Source organism: Orycteropus afer, unplaced genomic scaffold, assembly GCF_000298275.1.
Source record: "Orycteropus afer afer isolate SDZICR_OR568_19922 unplaced genomic scaffold, OryAfe1.0 scaffold00296, whole genome shotgun sequence".
NCBI lineage: Eukaryota > Metazoa > Chordata > Mammalia > Tubulidentata > Orycteropodidae > Orycteropus > Orycteropus afer.
The window spans coordinates 3,263,953-3,288,457 of record NW_006921883.1 but is presented as its reverse complement, the minus strand read 5'-3'; the positions used below and the strand labels follow the sequence as shown (position 1 = coordinate 3,288,457).

Sequence of the window (24,505 nt, the reverse complement as noted above, 5' to 3'; positions counted from 1 at the left end):
CAGCCTTCTGGTTAGCAGTCAAGTGCCTTAGGCACTATGCCAAATGTATTTAAAAGTTTGTGTTCATTATCTATAGATGAGTAAAAAATTTACCAGAAATTTAAAGACTTAAGATAACACACATTTTTCTCAAAAAGTTAAACATAGAATTACCACCTGACCTAATAATTTAACTCTTAGGTATGTGCCCAGAGGCACTGAAAACTAAAACCTGTACAAAAAACTGTACATGATTGTTCATGGCAGTACTAGTCACAGTGACTAGAAGGTGGAAGCAATCCAAATGTTCATCAACAGATGAATGAATAAGCAAAATGTATGACATCCACACAAAGGAATATTATTCAGCCATGAAAAAGGAATGAAATACTCATACATGCTACAATGTGGATAGACCTTGAAAATGTTCTGTTAAGTAAGAGAAAGCAGACACAAAAGCCCACATTTTGTATGATTCCACTATTATCAAATATCCAGAATAGGTAGATTCTAAGAGATAGAAAAAATTACTGTTTGTCAGGAACTGGTAGAAGGAGAGAAAGGGGAGTTGATGCATAATGTGTGTGGAGTTTCCATTTGGGTTGATGAAAACTTTAGAAGTAGATTATGCTCATGATTGCACAATTTTAAACCACAGGTTCGTTTTACTACATTTTCTCTAGGTCAGGAATCTAGGCAAGGCTTGCTGTGTCCTTTGCTTTAGGATCTCCCTCAAGGCTGTAATGAGCGTGGCATGCAGGTCTGAGTTTTCATCTGAAAGTTGGCTGAGAAAGATCCTCTTCTAAGCTCATGTTGTTAGAAGATTTCAGTTCCTCGAGGATTATTGAACTGAGAGCCTCAGTTCTCGCTGGCTGTTGGCCAGAGGCTGCTCTCAGTTCCTTGCTACGTGTGCCTGTCCATTGTGGATATTTGCTTCATCAAAATGTGCAAGTCTAGTAGGCAGTAGGTCTGCTACCTAGACAGAAATTGCCAGCTTGGAAATGTCTTCCTGCCACATTTGTCACATTCTGTTGGTTAAAAGCAAGGCACTAGGCTAGCCCACACTCAGGAAGAGGGGATTACACAGAGACATGAATCAAGAAGTAGGGATCAGTGGAGGCCATCTTAGAGACTGCCTGTCATAGACTCAAAGGGTTAATTTTCATCATAGAAAGTTTTTACAAGGCTTCTGTAATTTATCTTGGGATGACCCTATACTTTTGCTGATAAAACCATTCTCATGTAACCCCAAAAATATTTATTGAGCACATATGACCATGGGGCTCTGACAGATACAATAAAAGAGACGATGTGGTTCCTGGCTTTAGAGAAATATAAATATGGTTCATTCTGTCAGCACTACTGATTTCTGTGCATCAACAGTTCGTTTAAACATTGGTTATTAACAAGGATTCATGACCTTAGATTCCTTTGTGTGCTAAGACTTTCAAGGCATGTTTGTATATGTATATATAGTGAATGAAATAATCTAATTCTTGAGGTTTATAACAAAACAATCATTTTCTAATTAAGGAAGATTCTGGGGGTAGGGTTGTGGTTGTTGTTTGTTCACCATTTGTTGTTTGTTGTTGTTCTTCACCATTTGTATATAAAAAAATAACTATTCAAAATAACAACAAGGCTATAATAAATACGCTGAAAATGGTTTTAAAGGCTATTGATCCTATACTAGAATGGCAAACTTAAACAGATTGGCATATTTTTATACATGTCTTCCCTATAATTGTTTTCACTCATATTGAGTAAGAAGGTGATGAAAGGAGTGGCATCACTCATTAGTCAGCTCTGAAAATAAGCCTTAACCTAGAATCAGGGCTAGAAGAACATTCAGCATGTGGAACCCCAAGCAAAAAAACAAACCCACTGCCATTGGGTAGATTCTAACTCATAGTGACCCTGTAAGACAGAGTAGAACTGCCCCACAAGGTTTCCAAGGCTGTAAATCTTTACAGAAGCAAATTGCCTCATCTTTCTCCGGTGAAGCAGCTAGCTGGTGGATTTGGACTGCCAACCTTTTGGTTAATAACCAAATGCTTTAATCACTGTGCCACCAGAGCTACTTATTGGAACCCTCAAAAACTTAAAAAACTAAACTCACTGCTGTCAAGTCAATTCCGACTCATAGTGAACCCATTGAGTTTCCAATAGAAACAAATAGCAGACTGCCTCATCTTTCTTCTTCAGAGTGGATGATGAGTTAAAACACCAACCTTTTGGTTAGCAGCCAAATGCCTTAATTACTACACCACCAGTGCTCCTAGTGGATACCTAATGAGTCTTCTCTTGCATTCTGTTCCTTTCTGCAGACAAGTGCATTCTCGAACTATACCAATCTAAATAAAAATTAAACAGTAGGCTTATTATCATTTAAGCCTCCCTTTTCTTTTGAGTTTGTCCTTTATGGAAAACTATTTGGAAGTGAAGTGTTTGACCTTAGGCAATGTTTCAAATGCATTTTTCTCTCTTTGGGTAGAGAAAACTGATTCCTAATCTTTTTGGGGCTGTGTTACCCTATTTTGTGTAAGCTTCTTTGCACAAGTATTATATGACACACACACTTAAATATTAAAGTTAATTGAAATTAATTGAGAATTCCACATGCTACTTGAGATAATTGAAGACATCTCATGGCATCAGTGATGGAAGGTTAGCAATTATTGATTTAATTATATGGTAAGTGTGAGGAACTCTTTGTAATGGTATATGTGATGTAGTAGACTAATCTTATTTTCGTATATGTTGATTACTAAAACCATCACTGTCTAGTCAGTTCCAACTTACAGCATCCCCTATTGCACAGAGTAGAAGTGTCTCATGGGGTTTCCAAGGCTGTAAATCTTTACAGATGCACACTGTAAGATCCATATCTTTCTTAAGTGGAGTGTCTGATGGGTTTGAACCACTAATGTTTTGGTTAGCAGCTGTGGTAGTTAAGGCTATGTGTCAATTTGGCTGGCTCTGGTTTTGAGTGGCTGAGCAGCTGGATGTAGTTATTCCCCATGATGAGACTGGCAGTTGACTCCATGGTGCAGTCTATTGTGAGCAGCTGCCTTAGGGATGTAGTCTGCTTCCAGTAAGTATATAAGAAGACGCTTTCAGAAAGCACTCTAGCTTTTTTGCATCCTTGGACCCTGCATGTAGCCAAGTCTTCATTCACCAGGCTGCCATGTTTCCTGCCAATCTTGGGACTGTTTCTGGACTTGAACTAGAGCCTGCAATGTTGCTTAGTAATCTTGAGACTGAGCCATTTTACTTGTTGACCCTTGGGTTTGTCAGCCTCAGCAGCCAGCACTTCCTGAGTTAAAGAAACCTCCAGCTTCCATGGGCCAGGAGCAAGAAGCAGAGCTGAATCCCAAGGTTGAGGGACCTTCGCCCAGGCCCTAAAGCTGCCACTTTGAACTCAGACTTCCAGCTCCCTAAACTATAAGAGAATATATCCCTGTTTGTTAAAGCCATTCACTTGTGGCATTTTCTGTTAGAGCAGTGCTAGAGAACTAAAACAGAAGCCAACCACTTGGTTAGTGCTTTAACCACTGTGCCACTAGGGCTCATATATTAATTGGTGGCTATTATGTAGGGACTATTTAAAATTCAGATTATTGGGCTATATACATTGTAGTAATCTTTCTAGGCATTAAAGTTTGTGACCACTAGGTTAGAAGTCCAAGATAACAAGAACAAGGAGATTAGTTTCATTCATATATGGGCCTTTTAGTTCTGAGATTGCACTCCCAGCTCCAGCTGTCCTGTCTTTCACTAGAAGCCAAATAGGGTAAGAGAAAAGAGAATTCAATCTAACACTTTCATTCTTGCTGGAACACAACTGCAAATTTTTGCCTAAGTTTTTGTAGTTATTAAGTGTTTCTTTTGCCTGTTAAAGACAATGAATATCTACAATTCTAAAGCCCCTAGGGTGTCCCAGGCCCTTTCATTCTCTTGAAAGTTATTGAGGCTCCAACTAATTGGAAGCGATCCATATTTGTACCCATTCCAAAGAAAGGGTATCCCATGAATGTGGAAATTATCAAACAATATCATTAATATCACACACAGGTAAAACTTTGCTGAAGATAATTCAAAACCAGTTGCAGTAGTATATTGATAGGAGCTTCAAGAAACTCAAGCTGGATTCAGAAGAGGATGTAGAATGATATCAGAAGGATCTTGGCTGAAAGCACAGAATACTAGAAAGATGTTTACCCCTGTTTTGTTGACCATGCAAAGGGATTCAACTGTGTGGATCATAATACATTATGGATAACATTGCAAAGAATGGGAATTCCAGAACACTTAATTGTATTCATAAGGAACCTGTCCATAGCCCAAGAGGCTGTCATTTGAACAGAACAAGGGGTTACTGCATGGCTTAAAATCAGGAAGGGGGTATGTCAAGTTTGTATCCTTTCACCATATTTATTCAATCTGTATGCTGAGCAAATAATCTGAGAAGCTGGACTATATGAAGAAAACATGGCATCAGGATTGGAGAAAGACTCATTAACAACCTGCAATATGCAGATGACACAACCCTGCTTGCCAAAAGGGGAGAATACTTGAAGCACTTGCTGAGGAAGATCAAAGACTGCAGTCTTCAGTATGATTACACCTCAACATGAAGAAAACAAAAATCCTCACAACTGGACCAATAAGTAACATCATGATAAATGGAGAAAAGATTGAAGTTGTCAGGGATTTCATTTTACTTGGATCCACAATCAGTATATGTGGAAGCAGCAGTCAAACAATCAGATGTCATATTATACTAGACAAATGTGCTGCAAAGGACCTTTTTAAAGTGTTGAAGAGCAAAGAAGTCACTTTGAAAACAAAGGTATGCCTAAGTCAAGCCATAGTATTTTGAATCACCTCATATGCATATGAAACCTAGACAATACATAAGGAAGACCTAAGAGTTGATGCCTTTGAATTGTGATTTTGGTGAAGAATACTGGAAATACAGTGGACTGCCAAAAGAACTAACAAATCTGTCCTGGAAGAAGTGCAGCCGGAATGTTCCTTTGAAGTGAGAATGGCCAGATTTTGTCTCTCCTACTTTGGTCATGTTGTCAGAAGGGACCATTCCCTGGAGAAGGATGTCATGCTCACTAAAGTAGAGGGTCAGCAAGAAAGGGGAAAACCTTCAACAGGATGGATTGACACAGTGGCTGCCACAGTGGCCTCGGTTATAGCAAGGATTGGGAAGATGGTGTAGGACCATGTAGTGTTTTGTTCTGTTGTACATAGTGTTGCTAGGAGTCAGAGTTGACTCGATGGCACCTCACATCAACAACAATTAAAGGCTTTTGCTTATCTGGCTTATATCTATCAATATCTACTGTTAGAAATTAAAGCTGAGAAAATAAAAAAAAAAATCTTACAGTTCCTTTAGTAGTAATAATAATAACACCATTACATGTTATAAAAATAGCATTTTTTTTAATGAAAATTAACAATTTCCAAGACAGAAACAAGAATAATGAGAAGAGTGACAAATCTGTTTAATGTCAGAGTTCATGGCAAAGAGATGGGTTCTCATATCTGCACCTGCATTTAATCTGTCACCAAATATTGGGGTTGGTGTATATAAAGGAAGTCCAACTTCATATAGATATGAAACTGGAAAAAGGAGAAGTACTTTAATAGCCTATTGAGATAACTGTTTCTGCTGTTCTTTGATACTACACAGAAATTCTTCAACAAGTAATAGTTTCTAAAAGGTCAATTGCAATGTGGAATCTGAGACAATATTGATGAACACTTTATAGCTGCTTATATTACCATCAATTGGTACACCTTGCACATAAAAGGGACCTTTTACCCATGCATGGTTTTGTATCATCATGCATTGATTATCTGGAAAATATTGATTCATTGAGTTATGTAGATCTTTCAATTGCTGTCAACATTTCACTATAGATAGCTACGTGTTAATATTTTCATCAGTCTCCTCATTGAGAAGCTGTCAAGCTCACAGCAAAGAATACAAGTTTTCTAAAATTCAGTTTTTGCTTGAAAGCAAACTGTAATATTGGCAACAAATTTCATTGAAGTGACAGGATTACACATTCATTTTTGAGAAAATGTATGTCAAAAACCCAGATCTGAATAATCAGAGTTTGTCAGTTGAAATTTCAAGTAAAAATGGAATTCCTGAAGAAAACAAAATGCAGCCAGTTTAGCTCACAAAGGCAAACATGTGTTTTTTTCCACTAAACTACCATGTTCTTCAGTATATAGCAGAAATACTTCTTGTGTAATTCCCATTTCGTCACATGGAATATATAAAAAAAGACATTATCAAAAAAATCATTTTTACTGTTTTATGAAGGGGATTTTTAGTTGAAACAGATTTCCGCCCCCCTCAAGTTCAGTCAAATATGAGGACTACTAGTTTGGTGCCATCATTTCTGTTCACGCTAAGGCACCAGTGGTTTTACTCACCATTGCTTTTGCACCATCAATGAAAATGTCAACACAATGAGAAGGGAAAATAATTTATTAATTTAATTATGAAAATAGTTTTGATCTCCTCGGCCTCCTCTGGAGTCCCTGGGTGGGGCAAAGGGGTTATGTGCTCAGCTGGTAACCAAACGTTGGAGGTTCGAGTCTACCCAGCAGCCATTGAAAACTCTATGAAGCACAGTTCTACTAAGATGCACACAGGGTCACGATGAGTTGAAGTTCACTTGATCGCAACTGGCAGACCTCCTTAAAGGGTCTCACAAACCCCTTAGGGCTTTGGAACCACAGTTTGACAACTACTTCTTAATGTTAGCACACCTACTGCACACTTTACTGCCCTAAAGTATATGGATATTTCATAAACAAAGTCTTGGTTTTTACGTTCATATGATAATGATTGCACTTTTTATGCTCTCTGCTGGTCAAATGGTCCAAATTGACACTGACATGCTCTTCTCTAGGTAGCTCAAGGGGACCCTACTGGTGTCTCACTTATAGCCACATTTCCATGGGCACCAGACTGACTTCCAACTGCCAGTTCCTTGGGTTCTGCCTGTTGTCTTCCTTTGGCTGCCTGACTACCTTGCACAAGCTTAAAGTGTGGGGAAATTAATGTCTGCCCTTCTCATCCACCTTCAACCAAATACTGGTGGGGAGTAATTGGATAAGGACTCTAAGTCCTTCACCACTAATGCCTGTTCTACACTGGCTCTTAGAGTTCCAGCAGGATTAATCTCTGGTTACCCACAGTGGTATCTGGCTTGACAATCCTCCTTTTGTGGGTTGTCCCTTTCTCTCACTTTCCCATTATGCCAATACCCATTGGTATAGAGTCAGTTCTGACTCATAGCCACACTACTGAAAAAAAAAAAAAAAAAAAAAACTCACTGCCATCAAGTTGATTCCGACTCATAGGACCACCTTTGGATTTCCAAGGTGGTAAATCTTTACGAAAACAGATTGTCCAGTCTTCCTTCCATGGAGCAGCTGGTGAGTTTGAACCTCCACCTTCTGGTTAGCAATCAAATGCCTTAGGCACTACCCCACCAGAACTCCTTATAGGATAGAGTAAAACCCCACAGGATTTCCAAGGCTGTAACCTTTATGGAAGCAGAGTGCCATATTATTGTCCCATGGAGTGGCAAGATTTGAACCACCAATCTTTTCAGTAAGCAGCTGAGTACTTAACCACTGTGCCACCAAGGCTCCTTACTATGCCAGTAATGATTCCTTCATTTCACTTCTCAAATAAACTAATTGCACTCTTTTGCTTTCCGTGGAATCTAAAATAATCCATGTACTATTTGTTTATGATAAAGAGTTACAAGTAGCTGCCTTTGGGGGAAGAACTTTTTCTTCCTTCCCAATAGTATTTTTTTAATGGTGGATCTTAAAAAATATAAACCAAAACCAAACCAAACTTACTGCCATTGAGTCAATTCCAACTCATAATGACCACCATTGTATTTCCAAGGCTGAAAATCTTTATGGAAGCAAACTACCCGTTTTTTTTCCACGGAGCAGCTGGTGGGTTCAACCACACACCTTTTGGTTAGTAGCCAAATGCCTTAACCACACTACCAGAGCTCCTTTAAATAAATATAGGAATACCTTAATAAACTAATCCTTTTGAAGGTTGCAGTTAGTCATGTTTCCATAAGTATGTAGGATATTTGTTTATTAATTTTTAAGCCTTGTGAATTCGAGAGCCTTGGCAGTTTGGGTCTGAGGGAAGCTTAGGGTAGGTGATGTTGTCCGCCATAAGTGCTAATAGGCAGTGAATAGTTGAAAAGGCTCTGAAGAAAGACAGGATCACCTCAGGCAGTGTCTTCAGGGATCTATAATTATCTATAATAATTCTCCATTATCCGCTGGTTCAAGCTCAAATATTCTGCCTGGCTTACAGAGCCATCCACAGTCTGTTCACACTAGCATTTATTTCATGTTACTTCTCTTCACAGTGCCCAGCATTCCTGGTTTCATCTGAGGTTATTCTCCTATACCCACACCCCCACTGAAATGCTTTTTTTCCTCTTCTCTCTGATATAAACATTAACCATTCTTTAAAGCCCTTGGACACATCTCTCTCTCTCTCACTCTCTCTCTCTCTCTCTCTCTCTCTCTCTCTCTCTCTCTCTCTCTCTCTTTAAATTGTGATTTGGGTGAAAGTTTACACAGCAAATTCACTTTCCATACAGCAGTTCACATACACTTTGTCTGATGATATTGACTACAATTTACTACAATGCAACAGCTCCCCTTCCACTTCCTCCCCCTAGTTACCTCTTTCCTGTGTCCTTCCCTCCATGCACTGTTGCCCCCTGAGCTATGCCTTGGATACATCTCTTAAACATGCACAATCATTAAAATAATCCACTCCATCCATTCACATACTCTGGAGAACAATACCATGTAGTAGAAAAGAACACATGATCTTTGGAGTTAGATAGTCCAAGGTTTGAATCCTACATGTGACTTTTATTAGCTATAGGAGTGAAATGCTTATCCTCTGTCCCAATTTCTTCATGTATTAAATGAGGAAATGAAGACTAGAGGGTTAAATGAGATGATGTACATAAATACCTTACAAAGTTAAGTGTGGTAGGTGATGTTGCTCACAGCTGTTTCATTGTGCGTCTGGAGACTTTGGTCTCCTCTAGCTCTACACTTTAGTCACTGTTCTACTGGTTGTCTTCCCTCAGCCATGTGCACCAGATTTTTGCTTTTCTTAAAGAACTCACCAGTTCCTGTTTTCTATTTATCTTTTTTTCAAATTATCTTAAGTGTTTTTCTGATTCCTTGGAAAGCAAAATCATGCCAAATTTCAGAGAACTTGATGTTCAGTCATCTCTAAGTTTTTATATCTTATATTGACTATTTAAACCAAAAAACCAAACTCACTGCTGTCGAGTTGGATTCAACTCACAACGACCCCTCCTTGGTTTTCTGAGGTGGTATCTCTATGGAAGTAGATTGCCCAACCTTCCTTCTGAGGAGTGGCTGGTGGGTTTGAACCGCCAGCCCTCTGATTAGCAAGCAGTCAAATGCCTTAGGCACTACTCTACCAGAGCTCCCATTGACATTTAGGAAAGGTTTAATTTACTCAAAGGTCCCAAGATGGTTTGAGATCAACTGCTAACCTAAAGATGGGTAGCTTGAACCCAACCAACAGTACCATGGAAGGAAAAGCTTGATGATTTATTTCCATTAAGATACAGCCAAGAAAACCCTATGGAGTAGTTCTACTCTGCATGTGTGGGGTCACCATGAGTTGGAATCTACTCAACATCAACTGTCAGCATTACTTAACTCTATCTTGGCTTTTTTATGTGTGTGTGGCAAGAATCCACAATAAAAGTTTGAGTTTAAATATGTATGTCCTAGTGACTAAGGTACTTGACTGCTAATCAGAAGGCTGGTGGTTCAAACCCACCAGCCACTCCTTGGAAGGAAGGTTGGGCAATCTACTTCTGTAGTGATACCGGCTCGGAAACCCAAGGAGGGGTCGCTATGAGTCAGGACTAACTCGGCGGCAAACAACAACAACAACGACAGTCCTTCCTGAATTCTTAGAATTTAATTTTTTTTAAATAAGATTGAGTTTGTTTTATAGATGATGAAAGAAATCAAAGGAAACACCAAACATAAAGCTGAGGTTTTATAGAACCTCCCACCTTCTCTTTTCTTCCAACACTTTTTCCCTATGCTAGAAACCATTCCTCCTAAAATACTACTGCTGAGGTGACCTTTGTCCCTGGGCTATATCCTTCACTAAGACTGGAATACTCAGTAACATTTCAAATTCTCTAAAATTGGCTTAAACTTCTGTCCATACCTCCTGGACCTCCAATCCCGTTTAAGTTTTCCAGAGATAAATGATTTTCATTCCCTTAAATTTCTTAAGACTGGTGAGAAGGTAGAAAGAAGAGATGATCTAGTTTTCTCATTCGGACTCAAGTGCTACAGCAGTGAGGGCTCTCATCCTGGTTAATTTGCTGTAGGGTCCTTCAGTAATTGCCTTCTAGCAAGCCAGCTTTTTTGGAGGGAGCACACGGCAGCTGTTCCTATAGCAGAAGGGCTATTTTTAAATTTGTGATTCTATTTTGCTTTTCCTCTCAGAGAGGTTTCCAAACCCCAAACTGACTCATAGGGACCCAAAGGACAATGTGGAACTGCCCCCATAGAGTTCCCAAGGCTGTTGTTATCTTTATGGAAGCAGATCGCCCCATATTTGTCCTGTGGAGCGGCTGGTGGGTTTGGATCTCTGATCTTTCTCTTAAAAAATGAATGCTTAACCAGTGTGCCAGCAGGGTTCCTACAGTATCCATCAGCCACATGTAAATAAATTGAAATAAAATTGAATTAAAATTCAGTTTCTCAGCTGCCTTAGCCAAATTTCATAGGCTCGATAGTAACCTACCTACCCATTGCTGTCAAATCAATTACAACTCATAGGAACACTGTTGTTGTTTGCCGTCGAGTCGGCCCCGACTCATAGCGACCCCTCCTTGGGTTTCCGAGGCAGTATCACTACGAAAGTAGGATTGCCCAACCTTCCTTCCGAGGAGTGGCTGGTGGGTTTGAACCACCAGCCTTCTGGTTAGCAATCAAGTGCCTTAGCCACTATGCTACCAGAGCTCCTTAGTGGCTACAATGTTGGATGGCATAGATAAAGAATATTTTTATCATCACAAAAACTTCTAGGCACTGTCCTAGAGATAAGATATTCCATAGGGACATTGAGTTTGTTGAGTCCTACAGGATCCCTGTTACTTTTTAGTTCATTGAGTCCATTTTTCAAAGGAACTTATTCATAGCCTTTTAATTTAACATGAGAGAACTTAGCATCCTTTTGCCTGTAAAATAATAAATGTATACTAAAATTGGCTTGAATAATAGGTGTTTACTGTGCTCACACATTAAAATAAAAACACTACCACCAGGTGGACTCTGACTCATAGTGATCCTATAGGCAGAGTAGAACTGCCCTATAGGGTTTCAAAGCTGTAATCTTTATGAAAGCATACTGCCACATCTTTCTACTGCAAAGTTGCCAGTGAGTTCAAACTGCTATCTTTCCATTAGTAGCCAAGTGGTCAAATACTGTGCCACCAGGGCTCCCCTACGCTCATACAATTAAGGAGTCCTTAAATTGTAGGTAATTGGTACTGCTCCTCAGCAGGATTCTCAAGGACCCAGGCTCCTTCTGTCTTCTTATTTTGATGTATTCTGTGTATTGACTGTGTCTCCTTCAGTAAAAATAACTCTGCTCAAAGCACCACCATAAAATCTGATGAAATTTAAAAGCTAGAAGTAAGAGAAGGCTCTTTTTGGGCATCTTTTGTTTATTTCATTTGAGGAGCAAATTTTTTCCTGAAGTTTCCAGCAGAATGTTGCTCAGTTCCCATTGGCCAGAAGTGGGTCATATTTTCCATGCTGGAAAAATGAGAACCTAGCATTTTTAATCCCTATTATGGTAGGCTGGCTATTCTGGTACAGAATATGAGCACCAGGAAGACAGAAATATTTGTTTTGGTTACTGCTGTATCCTCAGTGCTGAGGATGGTACCAGGTTCAGTAAATACTGTTAAATCAATGAATGAACGAATGGTGACAGAATGTTGTTGAAGTCCCCAGTGTGTCACAGTAAGGAACCTACGCATTGAGGATGTGTTATGTTCCTGTCTTCTCCCCCTACTTTTGTAATACCTTGAACCAAACTGGCTCTCAGACCAAGCTCTTAAATTCCCAGTCTAAGAATTCCTTACTAAATTTTAGTAAGTGAGGCTCTGTCTGACCTTGGGTAATTAGGACATTTGGCAGCACCCTGAGCTCAGTTACTATTAAAAGTACCTCTTAGCTTTTTAATCTGAATGCACAAAATAATAGATCATGTTTACATTTGACGTGTAACCGTTTTATATAACAAGTGTAAATTAAGTGGTGCAGAGCACAACATTTCCAGTATTAGATTAAGAGTAGCTTTAGACCATTACTAGATTGTGACATCCTGTGCTTGACCCTTTGTTTGGATTTGGTTTGTGTGTTAGGAATGTGGGGCATCCAGCAGGTGTCCCTAACCTTCCTTCACAGCACCTGGCAGCTGGGTTGATGACACATCCATTTTACATTTAAATGTCGTGACTAAGCTATGGTCCACTAAACCCTACACCTCACTTATGGTTTCCTGGACCCCTATCTGGGCTTTCAGACTAAAGCTGTTGTGCAAGAGGCTGAACAGAATTTAAAATTCCAAGCTTAGTGTTTGTGATAAAGTTAGAAATGCTAAGAGTAGGCAGTAGACTGAGTAGCAGGAGGTTAAAGAAAAGGCTCTTTTCATTATTAGTAATAATGTGTTACTCACTTATTATCAAGGAAGGGGCATTTTTAAAAGTTACGACATTTCTCTTTGGGTTTATTTCATCCAGAAACATGCTCATTGGATTTATTGTCCATTTGCCTCAGTATTTTCAGGTGCATTATATCCTCCTAATTAGGACAGATGAAGAGTTTCTCATGAAAGAAATGACCACATAAGTTGGACTTCTCATGTGTCCCATGTGTTTCCAGTGGACAAATTTCATTTAAAAGATGTCATTAATTTTCTTCTTTTTAAACTTTACTCCGTGAGCCCTGTAGCCATTTTTATTCCCTCTGGTATATTTTCAAGCCTCAGTGTCATTACTATTACTTTATAGAATTTGATATAAGAGGAATAATGGCTTTGTAAATATCTCATATAGGCTCTATCTCAGTGCTGTCTATAGAATTGCTCTTGTTAGATATCATAGATTTGATTCTGACTCATAGCAACCCTATGTGCAACAGAATGGAACACTGCCCAGTCCTGCACCACCCTCCCAATCTATGCTGTGCTTGAGCCCAGTGTTGCAGCCACTATGTCAGTCCATCTCCTTGAGGATCTTCCTCTTTTTGCTGACTCTATCTACCCAGCATGACATCCTTCTCCAGGGACTGGTCCCTCTTGATAACATGTCAAAAATACATGAGATCATGAGATGAAGGCTTTATTTTACATCCTTGTGCCTAAGGAACATTCTGGTTGTACTTTCAAGGCAGATTTGTTTATTCTTCTGGCAGTCTATAGTATATTTAATATTCTTCACTAATAATTCAAAGGCATCAATTCTTCTTCAGTCTTCATTATTGATTGTCCAGCTGTTGTATAGCTATTGCATCTTCTATTGTGTAGAATAGGTACCTCATAACTATTCATTGAATTAATCGATTGGAAAATATTCTTGGACATACTGGACATTAACTTAGATAGCTACTTTAAAACAAAAAAGAAAAAAAAAACAAATAATCTATCACCTTCAAGTCAATTCTGGCTTATAGTGACCCTATGGGACAAAGTAGAACTGTCCACAGGGTTTCCAAATTTGTAATCTTTACAGCAGCAGACTGCCACATCTTTCTATTGCAGAGCAGTTGGTGAGTTCAAACTTACAACCTTTTGGTTAGAAGCCAAGTACTTTAACCAAGTACATACAATAATTTTACTTTTAATATCCATTTTCCCTGTTTATATGGGAGTAGAGTTATTTGGTTTCAGCTTCTCTCTTGTCAATCCTGGCTCCCTTTCAAGCACATTAGACCTAAATATATTGAGTTTGTAGTCATGGGCAAGTTACTTAATCTTTTTTGTGCCTGGGTTTCCTTATTGATATAATGATAGTAAGTAACTGTGCTTACCTCATATGCAAATTCAAGTTTAAGCTGAGGAGAGCCAAAATACAAACTTGAGTATATCTCACCTGAATTTAGAGATAATCTGAAGAGCAGCTTTAATGCATTTAATACCAATGACTGAAGATCAGGCAAGTTGTGGGATGACATCAAGGACATCACATATGAAGAAAGCAAAAAATCATTAAAAAGATGGGAAAGGAAGAAAAGACTGAAAGGGATGTCAGAAGAAACTCTGGGGGGAAAAAAAAGAATTGGTCAATGTTTTAACCTTTCACAAGGTAACATATGATTAAGAACCAATAGTACTGAAAGAAGTCTGAGCTGCAGTGACAGACTGGCAAAAATCAAGGCCCCAGGAATTGATGGATTACCCATTGAGATATTTCAAAAAAAATGGATGCAGCAGTGGTGGTACTTACTAGTTTATGCCAAGAAATTTGGGAGACAGTTACCTGGCCAACTGACTGGAACAGATTGATATTTGTGTCCATTCCAAAGAAAGGTGATCCAACAGAATGAGGAAATTATCAAATAATATCATTAATATCACATACAAGTAAAATTTTGCAGAGGCTATTTAAAAATAAAAAATAAATGCAACAATATACTGACAGTGAATTGCAAGAAATTCAAGCCAGATTCACAAGGGGTCATGGGACAAGGGATATCATTGCTAATGTCAGATGGTTCATGGCTAACAGCAGAGAATACCAGAAAGTTGTATCCTGTGTTTTATTGACTATACAAAGGCATTCGACTTTGTGGATCATAAATTCATAAACTATGCCATGGTATTTTCAATAGCCTCATATGCACGTGAAAGCTGGACAGTGAATAAGGAAGACCAAAGAAGAGTTGATGCTTTTGAGTTGTGGTGTTGGCAAAGAATACTGAAAGTACCAATGACTCACATTTCCAGATCTCAAAGCCTACTAAACAGCCACTGTAGTCAAAACAGCATGGTATTGGCACAATGACAGACACATAGATCAGTGGAATAGAATTGAGAACCTAGAAATAGATCCATGGACCTATGGTCAGCTGATGTTTGACAAAGGGCTGAAATCCATTACATGGGGAATAGATGGTCTCTTTGACAAATGGTGCTGGCAAAACTAGATATCCATTTGCAGAAAAATGAAACAAGATCTGTACATCACACCATACATAAAAACTAACTCCAGCTGGATCAAAGACTTAAATATGAAACCTAAAGCTATAAAGTTCCTCAAGGAAGAACTAGGGGCAAATTTAGGACTCTGCATAGGCGCTCTGGTAGCATAGTGCCTAAGGCACTTGACTGCTAACCAGAAGGCTGGTGGTTCAAACACACCAGCCACTCCTTGGAAGGAAGGTTAGGCTATCTACTTCCGTAGTGATACTGCCTTGGAAACCCAAGGAGGGCTTGCTATGAGTCAATTCCAACTCGACAGCACATAACAACAACACAACAACAACTTTATGGCATAAATAGACTGTCGAGCATAACCCAAAATGTACAAACAGCATGAGATAAACTAGATGATTGGATCTTCTAAAAATTAAAATTTTATGTGCTTGCAAAGACTTCTCCAAAAGAGTCAAACGAGAATCTACAGATTGGGACAAAATATTCTGCAGTGACATATATGACAAGGGACTTATCTCTAGAATTTATAGAAAACTCCAACACCTCAACAATGAATAAACAAACAATCCAATTAAAAAATGGGCAGAAGACATGAATAGACACTTCATGAAAGAGAATATTCAGGCAGCCAACAAACACATGAAGAAATGTTCACAGTCATTAGCCGTTAGAGAGATGCAAATCAAAACAAAAATGAGATACTGTCTTGCCCCAGCACTAATAGCAAAGTTTATCAAGACAGAAAATAGCAATTGCTGGCAAGGATGTGGAGAGATTGGGACTCTCATACACTGCTTGTGGGACTGTAAAGTGGTACAACCACTGTGTAAAGTGGTATGGCGATTACTTCAAAAGTTGGAATTAGAAATCCATTTGATTTCAGCAATCCCATTTCTAGATATATATCCTAAAGAAGTGAGAGCCATGACAAGAACAGATATATGCACACCCATGTTCATCACAGCACTGTTTACAATAGCAAGAAGATAGAAACAACCTAGGTGCTCATCAACAGAAGAATGGATAGCCAAACTATGGTACATACACACAATGGAGTACTATGCAACACTAAAAAATAAGGTAGAATATGCAAGACTCAGTGCAATGTGGATGAACTTGGAGCACATTATGCTGAATTAAATAATTCAATCACCAAAAAAAAAAAAAGAAACCTCATTGCTGTTGAGTAAATCCCGACTCATAATGACCCATCTTAATGTTTCCAAGGCATTATCTCTGCAGAAGGAGATTGCTCAGTCTTCCTTCCAAGGAGTATCTGGTGGGTTTGAACTGTCAGCCTTTTGGTTAGCAGTCAAGTGCCTTAGGCCCTATGCCACCAGAGCTCCTAATTCAATCACAGAAGGACAAATACTGAATTAGTTCATTATTGTAAAAAGTCGAGGAAAGATTTATATATGGAAGTGAACTTTCTTTGTTGGTTAATGTGGGAGGGGAGGGAGGAAACACTGCAAAAATAAAATAAAGAAGAAAAAGGGGAAGACCCTCAACGAGGTGGATTGACATAGTGGCTGCAATCATGGGCTCAGGCATAACAGGGATTGTGAGGCTGGGGCAGAACCAGGCAATGATTCATTGTGTTGTATGTAGGGTCACTATGAGTCAGGGCTAACTTGAAAACACCTAACAACAACATCAACAACAACATAGATAACATTGTGAAGAATAGAAATTCCAGAGCACTTAATTGTGCTCGTGAGGAACCTATACATAGACTAAGAAGCTGTTGTTTGAACAGAAATAGGGGATACTGCATGGTTTAAAATCAGGAAACTTGTGTGTTATGGTACTGTCCTTTCATCTGTCTGTATGCTGAGCAAATAGTCCATGAAGCTGGACTATATGAAGAGGAATGCTGTATCAGAATTGGAGGAAGACTCATTGTTGTTGTTGTTGTTGTTGTTAAGTGCCGTTGAGTCATTTCCGACTCATAGCGACCCCATGCACAGCAGAACGAAACACTGCCCGATCCCGCACCAGCCCCACAATCCCTGCTATACTCGAGCCCATCATCGCAGCCACTGTATCAATCCATCTCGTTGAAGGCCTCCCCCTCTTTCGTCGACCCTCCACCCTACCAAGCATGACATCCTATCGACTTGCAATATGCAAATGACACACTTGTTGAAAGTGATGAAGACTTAAAGTAGTTACTGATGAAAATTAAAGGCTAGTGACTTCAGTATGAATTACACCTCAATATAAAGAAAACAAAAATCGTCACAAGGGGATCGATAAGCAACATCATGATAAATGGAGAAAAGTTTGAAATTGTCAAGGATTTCATTTTACTTGAATCTACAGTCCACACCCATGCAAGTAGTAGTCAAGAAACCAAATTAAGTATTGCATTGGGCAAATCTGCTCCAGAAGACCTCTATAGAGTAAGGAGCAGAATGTCACTTTGAAGACTGAGGTACACCTGGCCAAGCGATGGTCTTTTCAGTAGCTTCATATGCATGTGAAAGCTGGACAGTAAGTAAAGAAGACTGCAGAAGAATTCGTGTATTTGCCTTATGGTGTTGACCAAAGAATACTGAATGTACAATGGACTGCTAGAAGAACGAAGAAATCTGTCTTGGAAGAAATACAGGTAGAGTGCTCCTTAGATGGGGGAATGGCCAGATTTAATCTCTCATGTTTTCATCATGTTGTCAGAAGGGACCAATCCCTGGAGAAGGAAATATGCTTGCTAAAGCATAGGGAGGCAATGAAAGGGACTGTCCTCAGTTACATGGACTAAGTCAGTGGGTTCAAGCATGGCAGTGATTGTGAGGGTGGCACAGGAGGGCAGTGTTTCACTCTGTTGTACATAGGGTTGCTGTTAGAACCTGCTCGATGGCCACCTAACAACCACGGCAGTCCCATATGGCTATTATGGGTAAAGAAAGTTAATACATGGAAAATCATGATAGCAGCCAATATTCATGTCAAAACTACACTTGTTGGTCAGTTCTAATTATTGGAGTCCTATAGATAAAGAATTTGGCAAAAATAAACACCATCATGTTGAGAGAATGTTGTTGAATATCAGTGTCACAGAAATGAACCAAATGAATGTAAACAACAAAGAGCAACATTTTTACCCTGCACAAATTTCATCATTTTGAATCTTGAACTTATTGTGCTAATAGTTTTAACTCTTTAGATGAAATTATGCAAGGCTTCCCTGATGAGCAAGCAGTTCTGTTAGAAATAATCACCAAGACAATGCTAATGTTATGGAAAGCAGTTTTGGTGATGTCTAGGTCACACACTTCTCTGAGTTAGGTTTGCACTCAATTTGTAGAATAGTTTATTTAGGACTACTGATGAAGTCTAAGGTGATTTACATTAAAGTGTATTGTATCTATACTTTTTATATGCAGATATAGACATCTTTTATATTAATAAAGTTTTTGATAAACTTATATACAAATGCATATGCACACAGTGTTTTTGTTATTGTTTTAAACATTTACCACTGGTTACCCTTGCCTCCACTTGTCCCTCCAGCTTAAGGATGGTTCTCCAACATATGGATAGTGTCTGAATATTGCTTATAGCAGATGCTGTTGGTTTCCCATCCAGATCTTCTTTACTGGGCCAGTGCACCCATCTCCCAGCTGCTGTATTGTTGGCTGCTAATGACTCACACCTGTACCCTTCTCCGGAGACCTGCCCTTGGCAGACAGGAGCTGCCATGGGAGTTGCCTCAACCAGATATGTTTAGAAGATTATGAGATCACACCCTAAATCCCTCTTCCTCCTTAGAGGTGGCTCATAGCCAATGATTATGTGAGGGTATCATAGCCCAGCCACTTTGCCTCTGGATTAGATAATTTCTGTGATTTAACTCAAGCTCTATGCTTCCTATGGGATCACACTGTGGTTAGATTTCTGAATCCGTATATGTACCTAGGTTATTCCCTCACCCTATCCTGCTTCTTCCCATATTAGCTTGCAGAGTTCACTCCTAGTTTCTCATAGTTGCACTCTGTCTGTAAATTGTGTGTCAAAACCTAATTATCAGACTCTGCTCCTAGGGAACCTGACCTAAGATTGGTGATCTCCATGCTCTTGTTATTTTCATAGTTCCACCATCACCTCTGCAGCTGCTGTTGTTGTGTGCTGTTGAGTAGGCCCCGACTTGTAGCGACCCCTCCTTGGGTTTCTGAGGAGGTATTACTGCGGAACTAGATTGCCCAACCTTCCTTCTGAGGAGTGACTGGTGGGTTTGAACCGCCAGCCTTCTGGTTAGCAGTCAAGTGCCTTAGGCACTATGCTACCAGAGCTCCTACCTATGCAACTAGCATCCTATAATAAATACTCTGCTTTAAATTTCCTCTTTTTGTTTTGCTTTCCGTGGCTGGACCCTGACTGATGTGCATTAACTCTGTCCATATCCCATGTCTTTGGATATTTAAGATGACTCAACCTTAAATACTTGGAATCTGAAAAGTAGTTTCAAAGGTGGAGTCAATTATGTCTACCTCCGAGGGTTGTTGTGAGAGTTACGTGAGTGATTCTTAGTAAAAACTCTTAGCACTACACCTGGAATGTGGAAGAATTTAATAGATGGTCCTGTGCTTCGTAAATGATAGCTGTCCTGTTATTCATATTATTCTTTAGAGAGATTTTCCCTGTCTAGACGAGATGCCTCATCTCTTGCTCCCAGAGCACTTAGCGAGTACCTTAATCACAGCTCTTTTTACACTTTGCCGCAATACTTCGTTGTTCTCCAGGGGCACTTTGGCTCTCCAGGGGAAGAAGAGGGCTTATTTGTTGCATGTGCTGATTTTTATGGTGAAAATACCCCACATGGCCAATTTCAAGCTTCCAATGTGATAACACTGAGCACCGATTTGAGAAGAAAGGCGCACGATTGACTCTTACCTGCCAGTGTGTCTGGCTCCAGTCCCTGCTATTTATAACCCTAACACTTAGACAAAATATTTCAAACATAGGAGTCAGATGTTCTATAAATGACTAAAATGTAATTACTAACTGATTAAGACTTGATCATGTGCTATGAATTGCTAAAATTCCTTGATACTGAATTTTTCTTATGTAATCCTCAAGGAGCCCTGGTGGCATAGTGGTTAAGCTCTTGGCTGCTAACTGAAAAGTTGGTTGTTTAAACTTACCAGTCATTCCATGGGAAAAAAGATATGGTGATCTGCCTCTGTAAGGATTATGGGTTTGGAATCCCTATGAGGCAGTTCTGCTGTGTCCTGTAGAGTTGATATGAGTCAGAATCGACTCAACAGCAATGGGTTTTAACTAACAGTACTTTGCCTTCTCCCCAACACATATGCATGTATTTTCTGGTTTACTAGACACATGGCTAGGGTCAGTCACTTCACCTCTCTCAGCCTCAGTGTCCTCAGAGAAATGAATTGGATGGTCTCTAAAGTTTCTTCCTATTCTCAAAATCCTTAAAGCCTAATGACTGTATAATTTCATTTCCTCACTCATTAGAAAAAAAAAAAATGTATTGAACGTTGAATTACACATTATTTTAGATTTTAGAAATACAAAGAGGAATAGACACAGCTTGCCCCATGATTATATCAACGTCTGTCTTATAAATAATGAAAACAATTAATGAAACATAAGGCATGTGACTGCTAACCAGAAGGCTGATGGTTCAAACCCACCAGCCACTCCATGGAAGGAAGATGGGGTAATCTACTTCTGTAGTGATACTGCCTTAGAAACCCAAGGAGGGGTCACGGTGAGTCGAAATTGACTCAATGGCCATGAGTTTGCTTTTTTATTTTGCTAGTTCAGTGCCACCAAATACATTACAATGTGGACCCACCCTTTATCTTTAATTGAGAGCATGAGTGTGCTCATTTTCTTCTATTCTTCCCTGTGGATTATGAAACCAAAGGAATTTAAACACATGGACCAAAGACCAAGGTTTTTATCCTCCACAGATTTCAACACTTTGACACTTAAAGATATTGTGCTAATAGTTTTAAGTCTTTAGAAGAAATTAAGCAAGGCAGTCCTGATCAGCAAGCAGTTCTATTAGAAAATCTAAGAGAATGCTGATGTTATGAAAAGTAGTTTTGGTGAATGTCTGGGTCATAGTGTCCAATTCAGTTTGGACTCACTTTATATTATATAGTTCATTTAGGACTATTGGGCAAAGTTTGAAAACATTTTTTTAAGTCTAAGAAGTATTTAGTTTTTGTTCACATATTTTTGTAAGAAAGTGCAGTGCAGTGAATTACTTGGATCGGCTTTTCTAGCCATAGTCTTTGTAACTCCCACCAGATCACTGGGTGGGACCATGCAATAAGGTATGTAGAACTCTGATTTTGGGATTGGTTAGTTTTGTCACTCTGCCAGGCTTAAAATGAGCCCTCCTAGAGGCTTGGTGAGGAGCTCTGGTAGCGTAGTGCCTAAGGCACTTGACTGCTAACCAGAAGGCTAGAGGTTCAAACAACAACAACAAGAGGCTTGGTGGCATAATGCCTAAGGCATTTGATTGCTAACCAGAAGGCTGACTGTTCAAATCCATCAGCCACTCCTCGGAAGACAGGACAATCTACTTCCTTAGTGATACTCCTCAGAAACCCAAGGAGGGGTTGCTATGAGTCAGGACTGACTCGATGGCAGTGCGTTTTGTTTTGGTTTGGTTTAGAGACAGAGAAGGGCTCTCACTGCTGTGTAGACAGAAGAGCTGGAGGTGAAGTGGAGTGCGTCCTTGGACCCAAGACCCCTGCACTGGACCTCCTTGGCTAAGAAATGCCCTGCAGCGAGATGTCCCGGCAGAGAGACAGTGGCCGTGGAACCAAGAGGCACAAGACAGAGTGGCAGGCTTACCTGGCCCACAGAGGCAGAGGCCAGGCCGAGAGGCCACAGGCCAGCAAGACATGTCTGAAGGCACAGCAGAGGGGAGACTGTCCTGATCAAAGAACTGTATCCTAAGCATGTTCCTGAACCTAAATTGTAGCCTATTACTTCCTTAATAAACCCCATAATTGTGAGTATTGTTTGTGAGTTCTGTGTGGCCATTGCAATGAATTATCAAACCCAGTAGAGACATAGTGAGTACCGTGGGAGGGATGGTTGGTGTCAAAGTTGGTAAAAAGGCTGGAGAGTGGCAGCGTGTCTGGCATCATAGGAATAAGCCTGGGGCTGCTGATGGTGATTCTGTCTTCTTCTGCTTCTGAACTTACAGAAGGTCAGAAGATGCCACCTCCATGTCCTTTTTGCAGAAAAGTATCAAGAAATGACTCTTCAATGTTTGTGGTCTCTTATAAGGCCATATCCCCCTGTTGGTTTTCACAATTTCTCTGTTGTCATCCACTCTGATCTCTGCATTTCTGAATTCCTCTTCCATTCCATACCACAGAGGTTAACACTTAATTTTTAAAAGCTACATTGATCATGTTGTCAGAAGGAGAAGGATATCATGCTGGGTAAATTAGAGGGTAAGTGAAAAATGTGAAGACCCTCAACGAGATGGATTAACACAGTGGCTGTGATGAAGGGCTCAAATGTGGCAATGATTGTGAGGGTGGCACAAGACCAGGAAGTATTTTGTTCTGTTGTACATAGGCTCACTGTGAGTCAAAAGCTTGGTTTCTGAAAACTCTGTTTAAAAGAGAATTTGTTTTGGTTTTTACAGGTGCTGATAATATTCGGAAATACTGGAGCCGCTACTACCAAGGATCTCAAGGGGTAATATTTGTATTAGACAGTGCCTCTTCAGAAGATGATTTAGAAACTGCTAGAAATGAACTGCACTCAGCTCTTCAGCATCCACAGTTATGCACTTTACCTTTTTTAATATTGGCCAATCATCAAGACAAGCCAGCTGCTCGCTCAGTGCAAGAGGTATGTCTTATTAATGTGTCAACTCTCCGACTACCTGTGTTTGTTGAGCTATTGCTGCCACGTTGGGATCAGCAAGATACATGTAATTAGAGATATATGGGTTATGCTGTTTTCAGAAACCTCTGTTTTCTTAGAAATGAGAAAGCCTATATCAGTCTGATAGAAATTCTTGTTTCATACATAACCCTTCATTCACCATATAGATTGTTGTTTGAGCAATTTAAGTTTAGCAAAACTTAGAGGACATATCTGGATATTCTTCATAACTATTGTGGACTTAAGGCCTGGTTATTTAACATATTCTTTTAACTGACTGACTTATTTAGTTCATTCTCTAGCTTTTCAAGGATTTTTTCATGCATATTACCATGCATCACTTGTCTTCAAATGCCATGTTCTTGTCCCTCTCAAATTCTCACTGTTAACTAGGAGCAGTGGGTCCTAGTTTATAATCAGCCAGGCTGAAAATTGATGTCTTAGCTTACAGTTTCCCTGCCATCAAAGTATATTTTGATATGAACTCATCCTTTATGTTCATTTTATTTTTCTTAAATTGTGTCTCTCCTATAAAGGCATGAGATTATTTCCTGGCTAATGATCAGTGTCTCACTCAGCAGAGCTCTGATTTGTAGGCAGCAAAGTAATATGATGTGTGAATAGTTTTTAAAACTTGAATTATAGTGAATTTTAACTTGTAAGTAGGATAAAATAAGAACTTTTGATGTATTCCTTTATACCTGTGACTTTCAGGATGTGTATTCCTCCATCCAGAAAATTATGTGTTTCCTCAAGTGACTTTGGAATAAGATGATTAATAGGAATGGATTGCTCTTTAGTGTTAAAAATGGAAGTGGAGCCAAGAAATAACATGTTCTAACTCCACACCTCCCCCACACTTAGTGTGTGACCCATGGGCAAATAGCTTTGTTCCTGTGCCTAGCTTCTCACCTGTAAAATGGGAATAATGGAATTTATTATAACTGAGTGGGATTAATTTGGATAATTCACTTTGAAGTTTAAAGTACTGCAAAGTAGAGGTACCATATATGTTTTCATTTAATTTTTAGAAAACTAGTGAAGAAGGCAAGAATCTCTTCTTTAACCAGTAGAGCTTATGTCTGCCTTTAGCTGCCTCACTCACCAGGAGGTGCTCAGTGCCCTTCTCCTTTATAGATTTTGTAAATACATTATATATCGCCTTAAGTAAGTGAGATAAAAATAACAATAAAAATCCATTCAGATAGGCATTAACGTACAGAGATAAAACATTATAATTATGGTACCTTAGTGACCTGTTCTTAAGACCTTGGGCAAACTTTTTAATTTCACAGCATCAGTTTTCTGTCTGTA

General features: G+C 39.4%; 1 protein-coding gene across 1 annotated transcript in view; it reads left to right on the top strand.

Moving 5' to 3' along the window:
• The window catches only part of ARL15 (ADP ribosylation factor like GTPase 15), a 465,466-nt gene that overhangs the window by 100,330 nt on the left and 340,631 nt on the right, over positions 1-24,505 (top strand). Inside the window, exon 4 of the mRNA XM_042782392.1 lies at positions 22,947-23,155. Coding sequence (XP_042638326.1) covers positions 22,947-23,155 — 209 coding nt within the window. The remainder of the gene's footprint in view (positions 1-22,946; positions 23,156-24,505) is intronic.